The sequence below is a fragment of the Alternaria novae-zelandiae genome (genome assembly GCF_023758075.1).
Source record: "Alternaria novae-zelandiae strain BMP 2774 chromosome Unknown scaffold_8, whole genome shotgun sequence".
NCBI lineage: Eukaryota > Fungi > Ascomycota > Dothideomycetes > Pleosporales > Pleosporaceae > Alternaria > Alternaria novae-zelandiae.
This window is the reverse complement of record NW_026056968.1, coordinates 635950-652602: the sequence shown is the minus strand read 5'-3', so window position 1 is coordinate 652602 and position 16653 is coordinate 635950. Positions and strand designations below refer to the sequence as shown.

The window sequence follows — 16653 nt, the reverse complement described above, 5'->3', positions numbered from 1 at the left end:
GCGTTAGTCCTGCGCGGGTTTTGAGGCAATGTGAAGTGTAGCAAGTAATGTCGATCAGATACCGTTGTAGTCTATTGTAACGGAAACAGCATCGAGAGCCAAACGCAGTCAAGTGAATGCATGCGCCGGCAATCGTATAAGTGAAAAGTTGTCATCATAAGACAGTGAAACATGTGAATGGGAATGAATGGTACTTACCCGGCCTTTGCGACTTCAGGTAATGGCGTCGTCGACGAGCGTTGCGAGCTTCATGGTGGAGTGGTGCTGAAGGTGAGAGGAGAGCGCAAAAAGTTTGGAGATGACTGTTTGCCAAGGCCGGATTTGATTGGCCGTCTTGGCCGACCGCACAGCAGTCCAGTTCCTAACACTCGACAGCCACCGTACCACTGGCTTTTGAGTGCGCATAGCGGGCATTGACAGTCGCACACGACATATGCTTCACGATACCCGCAGACTGCGGTTGGGGCTTGTGCTTGCCCTAGGGACGCCTGTTGTGACGTAATAAGAGCAGCTACCTCCGAGAAAGTAAAGAACGTCTTCGTGACGCCACGCGAAAGCGATTAGGCATCTGCACCTCTTACACGAATGTTACCTGCCTGATCAGAGACTTACTCCAAACATACCGCAGCTCTAGATATATACGGAACAGCCTTCAAGATGCTGCCAGCGGCAAGATGGTCTTTACGACTGCCACGCCAGGGTGCTCGATCGATCACCACGAAAACCACACCACGGTTAGCCTTTCGCAGTCGCCTACCGCGCAACACGACGCCGCCAACGACCTCAGCATATTCTACGAGACCACCTAGCAACGATTCCTCATCAAACACGCATGATGGAGCCCCCAAAGAGACATCGAAAGTCGACGCCGTGTCCAACGCCCTCTCGACCACGCCCGACTCCGAGAACAACCTCGTAACGCCCGTATACATACCCGAAGACCCAAACGCCGTCCTAAAGCAGACACACCCCGCCATGCGTCTTCTGGACAACTCCTCTCTTATAGTACAACGACAGTTGGAGATGATGAACGTGCTCATGGGCTTCGAGCAAGCGAACCGCTACGTTATCATGGACCCGCACGGTAATCATATTGGATATCTCGCCGAGCAAGACCATGGCATAGGGAACGCCATGGCGAGACAAATGTTCAAGACGCACCGCAGCTTCACGACTCACGTCTTTGACCGGGACGAAAAGGAAATACTAAGGTTTCATAGACCTTTCAGCTGGATCAACTCGAGAATACGCGTGTATGATGCGGTAGGGCCCGATGAGAGCACCTATACCAGCTCGGCAAGTCTGCAAGGCACGAGTGTCAGAAGCATAGCCAACCAAACGAGCGCAAATGTCTCAACTTTGGCACTCCAAGACATGAGGATTATCGGAGCTTCGGAACAGGAGTGGGCACCATTACGAAGGAAGTACAACCTGTATCTCGCAAGGAATCTCGAGGACGCCGCCGCAGGACCAGACGCGCCCCAACTGTCCTCTGGTGACCTGCCAATCTCAGACTCTAAAGCCGTGGCAGTAGCAGAAGGCGATACCCGAGAAGTGGGCATGCTCCAGTTTGCCAGGGTTGACGAACCCTTTTTGTCCTGGGACTTCAGCTTGATGTCTGAAGACGGGCGGCTAGCGGGTTCTGTTAACCGCAACTTCGGAGGCTTCGCGCGCGAAATATTCACTGATACGGGTGTTTATGCGTTGAGAATGGACGCTGCCGGGCTGGCAAGTGAGCCGTCAGGCTTGGTTTCCAAAACTGGTGAGCAGAGCCGACCATCACTTGAAGACTACCCTGGCATGACCCTTGATCAACGCGCCGTAATGCTTGCTACAGCTGTTAGCATCGACTTTGACTATTTCAGTCGACATAGTGGTTCTGGTGGCATGTGGCCAATGTGGATGCCATGGGTAGGTGGCAGTGGTGAAGCCGCGGGAGGTGCTGCAGCTGGTGAAGCGGGTGCTGCTGGTGCTGGGGCCGTAGGTGCTGCTGGCGAAAGCGGTATTGCAGGTGAGGTCGGCACTGCAGCGCGCAGACTTGGAGCTGGAGAGGGTGCAGCGACAGGTGCAGCTACAATGGCTGGCTACGAAGCTATGCAAAGAGGGCGAGAAGCCAGGCAACAAGAAGACGATGCTTCCCCACAAGCGACCGATCCGTATCAACCCAACCCCGATCAACAGTCAGGCACAGGACAAGTGGGTGAAGATGTCTGGGGCGAAGATCCTGGGGTCGGATCTCGGGGTCAAGATCAGGACTTTTGGGGTGGACAGGGTGGACAGGGTGGTGGTGATGCTGGAGACGGTGGTGATGGTGGTGGGTTTAGCTGGGGTGACTTCTTCGAAGAGTAAGGCTGTGCCGCTTCTTCTGTACCACCATTGTACCTTGTAGCATTAATACCATTTTAGATAACAAACCCTATTGCCAAGGCAGTCGTCGGGCAACGCGCTCATCAAAGGTCCATTCATAAGCCGGTTGAGTGGAGAAAAGAGCCCAAAATACTAGTCTGCGGCTGAGGTGGGGGCTGTGCTAAACGCCTTAGTCCTCACTTCTTCGTTCGCTTTTGCCTTCATACACGACTTCACTGAATCGCTTTGCGCTTCGTTACCTTATTTTCTACGAGGCGCTAGATCCGATTTGAGCTCAACTCTAGGCTTATCTTGGTACCGGAGCATACCATTCAGTCTTTGATTGATGAGGTGGACAAGTCCGACAACTCAGTCGGCAACGCAGCGAGAATGCCGCAGACATCGGACTTCTACAGGTATAGAGAACTGGACGGATCGAAGCAGCAGATCCGTCTCGCAAGATTGTTGCGATCTCAACCTGTGGCCAATACGCTATACAAGCGCGACTTCATTTACTGCGAACTTGAGATATTCGACATCAACACTGCACCCGAGTTCATCGCTCTGTCATACACTTGGGGTGGATCATCAGATAATAGGTATATCGCTATCGATAACAAGCTGCTCGCTGTTAGAATGAACTTGTTCGATTTCCTTTCCGCCTTTCGCTCAGACGAAGCCAATACCCAGTACCTCTGGATCGATCAGGTAGGTCCTACATCTACTTGGCTATACATGCATGGACTGATCTCATCACTCAGATATGTATCAACCAGCAGGACACGGCGGAACGCAATCATCAAGTTCGCCTAATGGCTCGAATTTACTCCGAATGCATCTATGTCATCGTTTGGTTGGATCTGTCTTCGTTAAGAGCAGCGCGAAGGTACTCCAAGAACAGGAATGCCGAGAATACTGAGGCTATCCTGAGAAACCGTTACTTCACGCGTCTATGGATCGTGCAGGAAGTAATGTTGCCCAAAAAGGCACATATCCTGTGCGGTCACGTCTGGATGGACTGGGATGTCCTCTTCAAGGCTGCATTGTTTGCTGGATTTCTGCAACATCCAACTCTGTCGCCAATGACATATTTACTTTCTAATCGTTATGCACACGCAGAGCCTGTTCGACCTGGGTATTCGCATCTACTGTGCAATCTACTACGTCAATTCTCTAGCATGGGCTGCGAAGACCCCCGAGACAAGCTATACGGTATGCTCGGCCTCATTTCTGAAACGCTACGGCCTATCGTGGATTATTCCAACACCAGGGAAGACGTCTACCTTGATGCCATCAGAATCCTTGGTCCATTTTTCTGCATGAACGCCTCGAATTGGTGGTGGCAGGACTTACCGTTGAGAATGGGTGTCCCGTTGGCTCATGTTGCATCGTTGCAGCCTTTCGTCACTGCTCTACTTGCTTGTGGACAAAAAGAAAATAAAGTTGACCCAATATGGACTTTGCAAGATATGGGCTTTGTAAAAGCAGATCCAACGCGTGATCATCCAGGTCGATGGTGGTACGAGTACAAAGGCGTACGACATTACCACGACTGTATTTCCTCCAAGGACGAGCCTGCAAACTCGGAAGCTGCTTTGTGGTCCTTACTTGATGCTACGCCTGAACGAGGCTCGGGGTAAGTGGGATACCCCGCATTATCGTCCATCTACCCCGGAAAAGTCCAGCTCCAGATTTCCCGCAGCGCCACCAGTCGGGGGTAATTGTTCCGTTAAACCCACGCTGCCGAGGATCCATCTATACCGACTGCACCGATATAAATAGTAGCCAAGCTTCTTAGAGATCATTATGACGATCATCAAGCCTTCGAAAACGTTTTCCGCTTTGCCGATATGAAGCTCACCGCGAGTTCAAGCGTCTTCTTGACACTCTTTGTGCATGCAATTGCTGCCCCCGCGCATTCGAAGCAGAAACAAAGTTCTTTTAAATGGCATTCCACAGAATCTCTGATAGCCTTTGGGGATAGCTACACGTACGTGCAGGGTACTCTCGGCCACCAAAACTACACCTTCATTGGCGATGAATTCAACTTCTCTTTTACGCCCGCACAGCTCTTCTCGAATCGCATCGTGCAGAACCTTACGGGAACGGCAGAAGGTGGCCCTAATTGGGTGGAGCTTTTGACTGGATGTGGTGTCGAGGATGGTTTGCACAATCCAAGAGAGTGCAATATGCAGCTCTGGGACTTTGCATACGCTGGCGCGAACACTATCGAGGAAGCTGGATTCACACCCCTTCATCACAACCATACTGTCTCACTCGAACGTCAGATCGAACAGTTTGCCTCCTACGGCAATCCAGCTCTCGAATCAATACACCTAAACAAGAAGAAAGCACTCGTAGCGATATGGATCGGCATCAACGATATCAATGACCTTGTATCAACTCAAGGAAAGAACGCATCCTTTGCACCACTCTACGAGAAGATTCAGGACCGAGTTTTTGAGAACGTGGAGAAGATCTATGAACTTGGCTACAAGAACTTCCTTTTCATGAATCTACCGCCTCTGGATCGTGGGCCAGGCACGCCCAATGTCAACGCGTCGCTCGTTACTTCTTTCAACAAGATCCACGCTGCACATGCCAACGCCTTTCAGTCCAGTCATAAGGACGTGGAAGTGCTTCAGTTCGATGTGAACAGTGTTTTGAACTACGTTTTGGATCATTCCCAAGAATACGGTTTCAAAAACATCACCGACTATTGCCCTGGATATAATCAGCCAGATATCCTGACAAATCCAAGCCAATATGGATGCACGGACTTGGATACGTACTTTTGGTACAATTCAGGGCACCTGACGAGTCGGACGCATGAGGTCATGACGAAAGCCTTGAAACGATGGTTGTCAAAGCAGTAATAGGGATATAGACGGTCATTTCTTCTTGATATCATAGTGCGACATTTGTATCAAGGGTTATGCCACCCGATTAATATCGCTACAATGCCCAAACCCTCTGATCACCCCTACTGTCTGACCTCTCAAGCTTGTTCATTCTCCCATACCACAGCCTGAGTGTCGTAGCGATTGCCGCCACCAGGAAACTACACGCCGCACACACGAAGTTGCCTGTCGGGAAGCCTTGACTTCGCTCGTCGTTCATCCAAATCCATTGCGCAATGATCTGACCAATACCTGCGCAGCTGTTGTGCAGCGCGATTGCGAGTGGCAAGGTGAGGAAGCTTGGCGAGTTGCAGGTCACCCAATTCGTCATGGAAGGTGCTGCAGGGAAGGCACCTGCAGCGGCCATACATAGGCAGCCGTAGCGCTGAACATAGGCGTCGGCGGGAAGAAGGCCAGCGGTCAGCCAGCCAGTCCCTCCTATGAGTGATGCGATGGTGATATGCCACCCACGAGCGTTGAAGTGGTCCGCAGAGTAAGAAATTGTGATGGCTACGAAGAAGCCCACGACCCATGGTGGGACAGTCAGAAGTTGTGCATGAATGGACTCGTAACCTAGTCCAGTAACGATAGTGGGCGTAAAGAACGTGAATGACCCCTGGGGAACGACGTCGGCTACATAGGCAATGTAGTGTAGCAGCATGCGTGGACTAAAGCAGGTGTCCAGAATCTCTTTCCTGCTAGCATGCTCCTGGTTGTATCCACCACCTCGGTCGGCCAGGCGATCAACAGCGAATTTCTTTTCGGCGTTGCTGAGCCACTCCGCTCGAGCTGGGTAGTCGGGCAAGAAAAACCACAAGAGGAACGCCGATAATAGTGTGATAATGCCTTCGATGATGAAGAGCCAGCGGAAGCCTTCAAGACCTGCCACTCCGTTGATGTGGCCGACTCCGAATGCGATGGCACCTCCGAAGGCACCAGCGAGATTGCAGAACGCAATGACGAGAGCGATGCGAACAGCCCGCTCGTTATAGCGGTACCAGATCGTGATGAAGTAGACAATTCCTACGATACATAATCAGCACAAGTTCATCAACCTTCACGTATCATCATGACACACCAGGAAAGAAGCCGGCTTCAAAAACTCCAATCAAGAACCTCAAAGCGATGATGGTGGCACTGTTCTGTACACCCGCAAACCCGATCGTTAAGGCTCCCCATGCGAAAAGAAGGATACCGAGCCATCTAGAAGGTCGGATGTAGTGCTTCATGACGAAGTTGCTTGGTATCTCGAACACGGCATACGCGACGGAGAAGAGAGTGACGGTCAGAGCATAGCCGTGAGGTGTCAGGCCCGTATTACTGAGCATGTCGTCTCCTGTCTCTGTGTTGAGCACACGAGCATTGCCAATGTTTCCTGTTATCAATTTTAGCGATTGACTCGGGTGCTGAGACGGTACGAGATGATGAGGACCATACCCCTGTCAAGAAAATTCAAGAGATATACCCAGCAACATAGGGGTAGAACGCGTAGGTCTAGTTGCCGGTTGAGTTTCTTGTTGTACTTTTCGTCATAGACGTCTATCTCCCCATGCTCTTGTAGCGTCTCATCATGGTGTTTGACCGTGTCGATGTCGACATCTTCGAGGTGTTCCTGCTTCTCGGGTTCTATAGGCTTGTCCATGGTAATATCCTCGTATACGATAGCTGAGCAACTCTAGGTAGCCTATTGTGAGCGAAGGTTCTTGCACCTTCCGTATAGCTTTGGTCAATGGTTATATAGTTCAGAATATCCATCTTACTTCGTTATCCCATAGCGGAACAACGCATCCGGATATACCAGTTGCGGCTTTACCCCAGATGTGCGGGGTAGAAGCCCACATCTTCGCGCTGCATATTCCCTACCACGGAGATGATCCGCGATCCATCAGCTGTGGGACGAGAATGTCGGTGTTGTCGCCGATGGTATTGTTCGTTGGGGTGCGGAACCAGTTTGGCCACCGAGAAGCCCAGGAAGCTACCCATGTACGTCATCGAAATGATTCACGTGCATCTACGAGGTTCCTGAGGTAATCTCTGTATGCGTTCGTTGCTAGTAATAATATATCCTGATTCCCAGTGAAGATGCTAGAATGTGGGTGCATCCGGTCAAGATGAGGCTTCGAAATACCTAGGTGGCCTCGGAGAGCGCGCACTTAGCACGGGCCTGCTTCCAATTGGATCTATTTTCCCCATGCGTCATCTCGCTTCACATGGATCTGAGGAGGCCTAGGGTCATCTACCGTGAACTCTCGTCAACATTACTCCTGTTCTCCTACGTTCCTGGCGCGCAACATTAATCCGAATCGTTATCGGTCAATCTATCTAATATGACAATGGAAAGAACCATAACGAGTAGACCTATAGCAACAGTAATCTGTAACGTAAAGGCAACCCAGACCATAGTGATTGCGCTGACTCCGATATCCGTTCGGATATTCCCGTAGTTGGCTGACTCTGCCATTGCAGCTGCACCGACAGATCCCACATGCTGCCACAAACTCGCGATAAGTAGCTGCGCTGCAGCAACAAAACTCGCTGCGAGCGCAACTTGTGAGACGGGACGCGACGGAAAGGGTCTTACATCTACGTCAGACCCAGTTCGTTCATCTCGCTCTTCATGCCACCCCGGAAATGTTGCGAGAAGCAATATAGTGACAAATGCGAGGACTACAGCAATGAATAGAAGACCGGAGAAGAGAACTTCGTTCTTGAACTCTGCAGCAGCACCTATCAAGTTCAGCGGGTCGTTTTCGTACCCAATTTGCTGCGCCAGACCATTGTGGTCGGAGCTACAAAGCCAGACGATACCACGTTGGCGCACGCACATCCCAAAGTAGCCCGCTCGGACTTCAAGCTCGGCGGATCCTTTCAGGCCATTCAGTGTGTCAAGCAACACATCATGACCTTCAGTAGTACGTTTCGAAGTCGAGTTCGTATACGATAAACCGAGGACGTAGATGTTTGTCATGGTCGAATAGCTTGCGCACCCAGCCAGAGATATTGCTATGGATACAGTAAGCATGATACTAATCCATGAACTTCAGATCAGCAGCTTACAATTCAGTACAATCACGACAGTCAGCAGAATCATCAACATATGATGATAGCCGAAGAACGGAATTAGCCCTGTTGACATGGTCAGTTTAGACATAGAACTATATTTTAAATTGACTGACTTTGAAAAGAGACTGCAAAGCGTAGGTTCGCCATCGCTACCTCGGTATTCAAGAATCACGCGCTTGGAGCTGATTCACAACACGCATCTGAAGTATGGAATATCTGGATTTCAAGCTGATATTACTTCTTTCATACAGTATATGCGGATGTGCAGGTTCCAATTGATGTGGTGTAAATTTCCTTGCGGGAAGTGCGGCTCTCGACTGGTTTTTAAGCCGCCCCGCAGACGTTTTGGCGTATGTGTGATACGTCGCATGCATGTAGCTGCACGCACACTGCACGACTGTGCCACCAGGCGCTTACCTCGATACTGGACAGCCCGACTGTCACCGGGCTTACCTCCGGCCTCACATCAGTGATACAACCGCAAATTCAACCTGCATCTATGCAGAACGCCGACCTATACTTCTTCAGCCGCACCTGAAACTAACAGCTACGAACCACGATACAACAATGGGCATACAACGTCTTTCTCATTGATGCGCGGAAACGCTGAACACAAACCCTGGACACATTAGCGAGGGCCAAACAAGAAAATTGCAGGGGTCAACGTTGCCTTGCCGGTGAACACGAGCGTGGGTCGTAGGCGCAGAGATGGAGGACGACCAACAAGCAACATGTGGTCATGAAAGGAGTTCGGAAGACAGTGTATACAGTCCCAAAGATTCACCGGGTTACACGCGAGACGATGGGCCAGCATTTGAGGATTTGCAGCAGGACAATGGCCAAAATGACGCTCACCCACGGGCAGACTACAAGACCAAGGACGGATCGATTGATGATTGCAGTTCTGGACACTCTAGAACTCCAAGTGCAGATTACCGCAGTAAGATCTTGACGAGTTCCGCACCATCTCTCATCCTTCAACAACAGGAAAGACCCCGCACATCACTCGATGATCTACAGACCCGCCACCCGAGACGATTACCGTCAGAGTGCCGGACGACCAGCGCAAGCGCAATCGCTCTACCCTCATCTCGTTCCTCTTCAATAGATCAGCCGTCCATCCGAGATCTATGTCGGACTAGCGAACCCAAGTCCGTGGAACAGTCAATAGTGCGACCAGAACGGGCAGCTTCTTCTGGGGGGATGCGCGAACGTGGGAGAGCAAAGTTTCGAGCAGATGCAGTCTCCGAAGAAGAAGCGATAAAAAGAGAAGAATCTCCGAAAGTGAAGGACAGAAACGCGAGGGATCGATTACAGCAATCGCGTTCACCAGAGCGTGAACCAATCAGGCAGCGACCCGAAGGCGATGCACCGCGACGACCAGAGCTGAGCAAGCTCTGGAAAGCAGTCTTAATAGCATTGGAGTCAAGCGGGAAACTCCGACAAAAACCAAAGCAGCAACAACAGGAGGTGCAACAGGCGACGAACAACAATGAGGCAGAGATCTATCGCATGGGTCTGCTCACATCGGCCAACCGCTTTTCGAATCTACATCATGCTAGTGCCGTAACTACACGGCACATTTGGAGTTCACACATCATGTTATATGATATACTTGAGACACAGCAGCCTAGTGCCTCTACTCTCCAAGCTCTCTGGCCTGATGCACACTCGCGTTCGGCACCGACATATGAGGACTTCCGGAATACGTTAAGGCGTACTCCAGCTCGGTGTCATCTCAGAATGATCTTTGTGGAAGATCTAAATCCTTCATTGATTGATTACCTGGGTGCCACCTTCCAAATTCCACCAGGTGTGTTCGAAAAACATTTGGATGGGTCCGGCTTTGCAGGCGAATCATTCGATGACAAGAAGCCAGCGCGGTGGCTGAATCACTCCTCTAGTCCTGATTGTTCTTCGCTGACCTGGTTCCGGCCTGTAATTCCTTTACTTCCTGTGGCTTCAAACTTCCGCAGTCAGCTGCTCAGCAATCTACGTCCGAAAGTCAATTGCATGCTTGAAGGCTGTGGGAAGGTTCATAAGTTGCAAACAACTGCTAATATCTTGCGTCGCAACGTGAAATTGTGCCCAAGTCCCGGCGCTTATGTAAAGGGCTCTGACACCGAGTACCCTATTGCATGGGAAGAGAGGGTAACAATATTTACAAGGCGGATTGACGGTTGTAAATTTGGTATGCAAAGGGAATTTCCCAAATGACTCCAAGACTAGTTGCAAATATTCTGACGATGCCAGCTATTGTGCTACTAGATCCGCTGCCCTTCACTAGGGTTGGGTGGAGTACCGATCAAGACCAGCAGAAGGATGTCGCTCGTTCCAAACTCAAGATAGTACGTGACAATGCTCCGAACACGGAGGAACCTCAGAGCCATCGCATTGAGAGCTGGGCTGCGCAACAACGCCCTCTCTCTACTGCAGCTGCGCATCCAGAATCGGCAAGATCTTCGCTCGCATCAAATGTAAATGTTGCAGTGGATGATCAGCTACCACATGCTGGTTTACCCGATACCCATCCCTGTAAGTATGAGCATTCTCTGGAGCATACATGTTTCCGCAACGCCGCACAGAGAGCGTATGAGAGACTTCCAATTCGTACATCTCACGTAAATCTTGTTGGCAATCAGTCGTTCCACAGATGCATCGACTTTCAGATCGCACATGTAGACGTCAGGAAACTTTACCGTCATCACGCCCAGTTGATTCACCCAGAAAGACTAACAGTTTGTTAGTCGTCCCAGCAAAAAAGCCCGCGGGTGTAACATTTCTGCACTCATCGGCGGAAGCTAAGATGAGCCGTGCACATGTCACGGGCGCTACAATTGACGCTGTAGGAGCGATATCATCAGCTCGACAGCGGAATACGAGATTCGCCATCGAACGGAAGTCAAGCCGGAACCGCAAAAGTGGCATCTCACCGACTAGAACCACACACAACACAGCAGACAAAATCGATTTGAATCGGGCAAGGAGTAACCATTCCGAGTACCGAGCCCACGATTATGACCGGGTAATTCCATATTATCCTATCAAAGCTGGATCCTCATCTTCCGCGATGCTTGGCGACACGTTTACCACGCTTGATATGCCATCGCACATCGAACGCCTCCATATACCTTTCTCCGTAATAGGCGAGTTTCAAGCTGCTTTGCAGTCGACAGGAAAAGGCAAGGAAACGATACACGGTAAGCGTCTCTGTACGATACGCATAAAAGACATACACTGACCTCGTGATCCTACTATTAGATCCACTCCAGATACTGTTCAGAATTATTCACGATGATTGTCATAATCTGACCGATGTCATACGCGATTCATTGCATTGCATACGCCAAGACACGCTGGATGAAGATGTCATGCAACAGCGGGTTACATACTGGAGAAAGCTGCTTCATCGCTTCAATTCTAGCCTTGCGGATGTGGACCAGCAACTGCGGTCCTTGATACATTTTCAGAACGATAAGGAACTTTTCTACCTTGGCGGCAATCAACGAAACGAATTACCATCGGAAAGACTCGCAAGAGACACGAGTCACACCTTGGGGAACTGTCTCAATCTCGTCGAGAGATCTTCCACAGCATTGCTTACCGAAATGCAAATAGTTGACAGCCGACGAAGCATCGCGGAAGCTGAGAGCGTGTCCAAACTCACCGAGCTAGCATTCGTCTTTATTCCGCTGTCCTTTGTCGCAAGCCTGTTCAGTATGCAAGTCAAGGAACTGAGCGACGGAGTGCCACTTTACGTCTTCACGCTCGCTGCCATAGCCACTGTCTTTGTAGCTTACGCTATGCGCCTCAGTATTCGCAGCTCCCGCCTCATCGAATATAAGACCCAGATCTTAAGCCAAATTCACGCTGAATCGCACGTCCCGCACAATCAGCCAATACCAACACGCATAGTTTTAGGATGGTTGCACAACACTATCAGCAGGTTTCTATCGGGAACATCTACGAAGGTCTTCGCTGTTGTCTTCCCGTTTGTGCTCGTGGGAGCGCTCATAGCTACTCTTCTTAGCCCTATCGTACTGCTTTGGCTACGTGGGATTGACAGAGGCTTTACCATTGTGATAACCCTTCTTTTAGTCTCTTCGAACGCGATACTTCTCATCCCACTCGCGAAATTTGGGTACCGATCGCTTGGCACTAGTCCGATGAACATGATCCGTGACATTCGAAGGTGGCGTAGAGAGAGTCAAAAGAGAAGAGCCAAGTCAAAGAAAAAAAGAAGATATCCAGATCCAGAAGCTCAAGCTCGGTCAGGAGTTAGTGGTAGTAGCGAGCGCGTCAGAGAACACGATTCCAGATCTTCGGAAAACAACTTGAGCCATGCTACCAGTAGAGCGTGAGACTCATCTGCTACTAGTTCATGATAGATATGCGGGCTGTGGAACCCAGTCTACGATCGATAGCCCATCACTCAACGAGAAACGTTCCATAAACATACAACTCATCCCTTGTCCTCCATCTTCCTGCTACGAATATCTTTTCACCCTCCCAGACGTGCACACCCAGCTCCTTCAGACCACTCTTGTCCATCACACGCCGACTCGCCGGGTTCTCAGAGTTGACAATAGCTCGTAGAAATACTTTGTCGTATGGCTCCCAGAAAGACCTTTCTTTTTTGCAAGCATCGATGAGTGCTTTTACAGCACTTGTTGCGTGACCCTTACCCCAAGCAGAGGGTAGATAGCTATAACCAAGTTCGACGGTGAGACATTCCGGTTCGAATGAGGAAGGAGGCAGAATGTCAGATCTCAAAGTGAGGCTCCGATCGCCGAGAGATTTTACACCGATATGGCCAATGAAGCGAGTTGGAATTGAGTCTTTGTCTGCGCCCTCATGTCCGGGAGACAAGAGCAACTCGTGTACGGCATAGGATACTCGGTAAGACTTGGTTTCGCCTTCGCTGACCGTGACTGGCAGGGCGTATTTGGTGAATCTTTCGGTGTCTTCCAGGGTCTTGGCGATCCCGTCAATGCTGATTGGAATTAGTTCAGTCCCGGTGTACATGATGCACGGTATATGGTTGGCTGATAAGAGAAGACGGGACGACCTACCTCCAAAATGCGGCCTTCTCGTCACTGCGTAGTTGGTGTAGCCACTCGAATTCTTGGCTTCCTATCTCTGCTGCCATGATCCGCGTCAATTTTAGCTGCGGTGTGAAGATTGTGTGATCCATGGTTGTCAAATGCTGTGAGAGTAGGTTTCTAGTTCTCACAGGGCCTTCCTTATCAACCTTTATATTACTCTCTGGTCAGCCTCTGAAGGCTGATATACATCGGAATAGACTAGTCGAAAGGTCCAATCGGCATTCCTTAAGCTCGGTAATCACTAGATATGGCTTAGCGTAAGACCTCAGCTGTCCACGACTGGTTTAGTTATTCCGATGCTTCGTGACTCTTATTTCTGTACACCTCTGGAACGAAGGCCTTGTTCCAGGCCCCAATGAGAATCGGCCGCGCGGGGTGCTGACACCCAACTGAAGATATCTTTATCGCGGCTGTTCCGGGATCACACCCAGACGTGCGAATCAGACGGCTTTGCGCCTCGACACCAAACTTCATGAAGCTAGGAACGGTATGCTCACTGTATGTGCCAGCCTACAAACATGCAACGATGAGTCAGTCGCTGACATGATCGGCTTTGCTCACTGTCAAGCTTGACGCGACCATGCCGTGGCTACATGCAGAACCCCGTACAGTATAGAGCGCCTTATTCTAAGATATGTCTTGACAGCGGTGGGTATATCCCGTACTCGATCATTCACTTGGTATCAGATGCTCGAATTCAGGATCAGTGCAGTCATTTTGTATGCTTGCCTCTTCGCCGTCGATGAAGCCTTGGACGTGTCGTGTGCTGCTGGCTTCCAAGGTTTGGTCGCGGTCTCGTCGTTTTGCTCCTGCCTCGCTGCCTCGTGTATGGCGCAATTGGGACAGTCTCAGATGAATTCAAGGTAACAGGACATGTGTCTAATAGTTGGTCACCAAATGATATGATGGAACGTGAAAGTCATTGATGCAAGAAGACGGCAAAGGTGTGGGATTCTAGCGCCACTCATGTCTTGGCATTCCCGAATCGCCGACCGAACTTTTGGCACTGTCGCGACGAACACCTACATCCGCATCAGCACCAATGGCACACCCACGATCGCTACTAGCTCCTCTGAGCAGACTCACTATATCATCCTTTGCCGCCTCGAGATCAGAAGTCCCGCGCTTCGCTTCAATACCGCACCAGACAATACGATGCGCAACCACAAAAGCCCAACCCAAGAAAAAGAAGAAGGCGCGAAACACGTTCTTGCAACATGACTTGAAGAAGGCAGAGAAGTTCTCGCTTATAGATGCAATGCAGTACGTTTTGTTTGGATTATGCACAAGGAAGTGGGAAGATCGAGGGCTGACGGAGGAACAGATATATCCGCGCCTTTGAAGTAGGCCGCAACCCGTCTTCCTCCAAATACGAACTACATGTCCGCCTACGCACACTCAAGAACGGACCCGTCATACGAAACCGATTACGACTCCCGCACCCTGTCAAGACTGACATACGAATTTGCGTCATCGCCGCCCCCGATTCGAAACCCGCTGCTGAAGCACGAGCAGCTGGTGCTACTCTTGTAGGCGAAGACGAGGTTTTCAACCAGATTAAAGAGGGGAAGATCGATTTCGAGCGGTGTATCTGCCACATTGATAGTCTGCAAAAGATGAACAAGGCGGGGTTGGGAAGGCTGCTAGGTCCCAAAGGCTTGATGCCGAGCACAAAAGCAGGAACGGTCGTTACGAACGTGGGCGTTACTGTCCGAAATATGACTGGTGGTAGCGAGTATCGAGAACGCCTGGGTGTGATTCGTATGGCAGTTGGACAACTAGGATTCACGCCAGAAGAGATGCAGAACAACATCAAGGGATTCATGGATGCGATAAAGAAGGAAATGGCGCAAATGAGCGATCGTATCACCAAGGAGATTCACGAAGTGGTGCTTAGCTCGACGAACGCACCCGGTTTCACGTTGAGCGGGGACTTTAAAGGACCGGACTCGATATCACCAAAGGAGTTGAGTGGGCCTTTGTAAATGTAGCTTTCTGGGGTGTATGACCAATGTACCATACCGAACGCCGTCGCTATGCTGGACAATATCGTCTCTTATGGTGACTTGAGTGTTTTGAGGACCTTGACTGCCTCTGCAGATTCCTCCATGTCCGCGTATATCTTCATGACTTTCATCACGCGACCAGCGTCAGACTTATTAGCAGTCTTGGCCTGCTGCAGTGCAGTACTCAGGTCCATCAACAACGTACTCCGCACCTTTGCTATTCTGGTCGCCTGGGCTGCCACGAATGGATGCTCACTCAGCTCTTTCTGCAATCCTAGCACCAACCGGTAGTGCACAACGTTCCGCCTCAACTTGGCGACCGACACGCCGTACCCCTCTTCTTCCTCATCTTCATCTTCCTCGTCCTCGCTATCCGAGACCTCTTCTCCGAGGATGATCGTCTCGTGCCCCGCCGTCTCAATCAAAAGTTCAGCCTCCAATTCTTTGAGTCTAGCGTCGTAGTCGACCAGCCGCCTCCCCAAGTCAATCTTGGCCCTAACGTCTCTCCTCTCTTGTAGTAGCTCCCCGACTTCTTCTTCTCTCTTCCCCACCACACCGGCCAGACCGTCAACTTCCTTCCTGAAGCCCAGCAGTCCTACTCGCACCTCTTCTACCTTTTCTTCGCCGCCGTGTAGACTGTTTCCCAAATTGAGGAAGTCTTGGTAGTTGCTGTTGACGAGGTCTAACAGCTCCTTTGAGAGAAGCTGCGATCGCGACCGCAGTTCCGAACGCAGGTCTTCGAGCGTTTGATGTCGGTTGTGGAGCGTAGAGAGATATGTTGCCGGTGAGAAGTTCGGGGCGAGGAAGTCTGATCGGCGGAGGGGCGTCGCGAAGGGGAGGGTGGAGAGGTTGTCTTCGTCGTCATTATCGTTGTCGCTGGATGCGGAACGCGAGTCGTCGCCGAACTGGAGGACGCGGGTTAGTCGCAATCTCGCGTCATCTTGCGCACGATAAGGAAAGGCTCTTGGAATTACGCACGTAGAAGCGACTCATAGTTGTTGTCTCAGCTCCATGTAGAGGGTCCTGCGAGAGGCTGTCTGTGTTGCCAGAAGTCCAAATAGAGCTATCGATAAGGTTGGGAGCATCGGAAATGAACCGAGGCCTCGGAACTCGACACGCATCTCATGGTTTGTAATGCACGCCATCTAGCGGCGTGGGGCAAAGCAAAGCGAAGACGTCAGTCGCCTTGCCTTCTGTAGCATTTACCCTTGATCTTGTATCTGAGTTCCCATA

The 16653-nt window shown here is 50.6% G+C and overlaps 6 protein-coding genes across 6 annotated transcripts; 3 read left to right on the top strand and 3 right to left on the bottom strand.

The window, feature by feature from the left end:
- Positions 1-657: 657 nt before the first annotated feature.
- Positions 658-2349, top strand: J4E88_004698 (uncharacterized protein; the record flags this gene model as incomplete). Its single annotated transcript, XM_049398342.1, has 1 exon — positions 658-2349. One exon carries the CDS (start codon positions 658-660, stop codon positions 2347-2349), a length of 1692 nt encoding a protein of 563 aa, XP_049255903.1.
- Positions 2350-2736: 387 nt separating this feature from the next.
- On the top strand, positions 2737-5222 carry J4E88_004697 (uncharacterized protein; the record flags this gene model as incomplete). The annotated part of the gene is made up of 4 exons (XM_049398341.1): positions 2737-3054; positions 3108-3391; positions 3524-3982; positions 4145-5222. The coding sequence occupies 4 exons, from the start codon at positions 2737-2739 to the stop codon at positions 5220-5222; spliced, it is 2139 nt and encodes a 712-aa protein (XP_049255902.1).
- Positions 5223-5301: 79 nt separating this feature from the next.
- On the bottom strand, positions 5302-6888 carry J4E88_004696 (uncharacterized protein; the record flags this gene model as incomplete). Its single annotated transcript, XM_049398340.1, has 3 exons — positions 5302-6269; positions 6325-6621; positions 6684-6888. The coding sequence occupies 3 exons, from the start codon at positions 6886-6888 to the stop codon at positions 5302-5304; spliced, it is 1470 nt and encodes a 489-aa protein (XP_049255901.1).
- Positions 6889-12737: 5849 nt separating this feature from the next.
- J4E88_004695 (uncharacterized protein) lies at positions 12738-13458 on the bottom strand (the record flags this gene model as incomplete). Its single annotated transcript, XM_049398339.1, has 2 exons — positions 12738-13302; positions 13382-13458. The coding sequence occupies 2 exons, from the start codon at positions 13456-13458 to the stop codon at positions 12738-12740; spliced, it is 642 nt and encodes a 213-aa protein (XP_049255900.1).
- Positions 13459-14456: 998 nt separating this feature from the next.
- On the top strand, positions 14457-15399 carry J4E88_004694 (uncharacterized protein; the record flags this gene model as incomplete). Its single annotated transcript, XM_049398338.1, has 2 exons — positions 14457-14677; positions 14739-15399. 2 exons carry the CDS (start codon positions 14457-14459, stop codon positions 15397-15399), a joined length of 882 nt encoding a protein of 293 aa, XP_049255899.1.
- Positions 15400-15470: 71 nt separating this feature from the next.
- Positions 15471-16413, bottom strand: J4E88_004693 (uncharacterized protein; the record flags this gene model as incomplete). Its single annotated transcript, XM_049398337.1, has 2 exons — positions 15471-16325; positions 16399-16413. 2 exons carry the CDS (start codon positions 16411-16413, stop codon positions 15471-15473), a joined length of 870 nt encoding a protein of 289 aa, XP_049255898.1.
- Between the last annotated feature and the right edge of the window lie 240 nt (positions 16414-16653).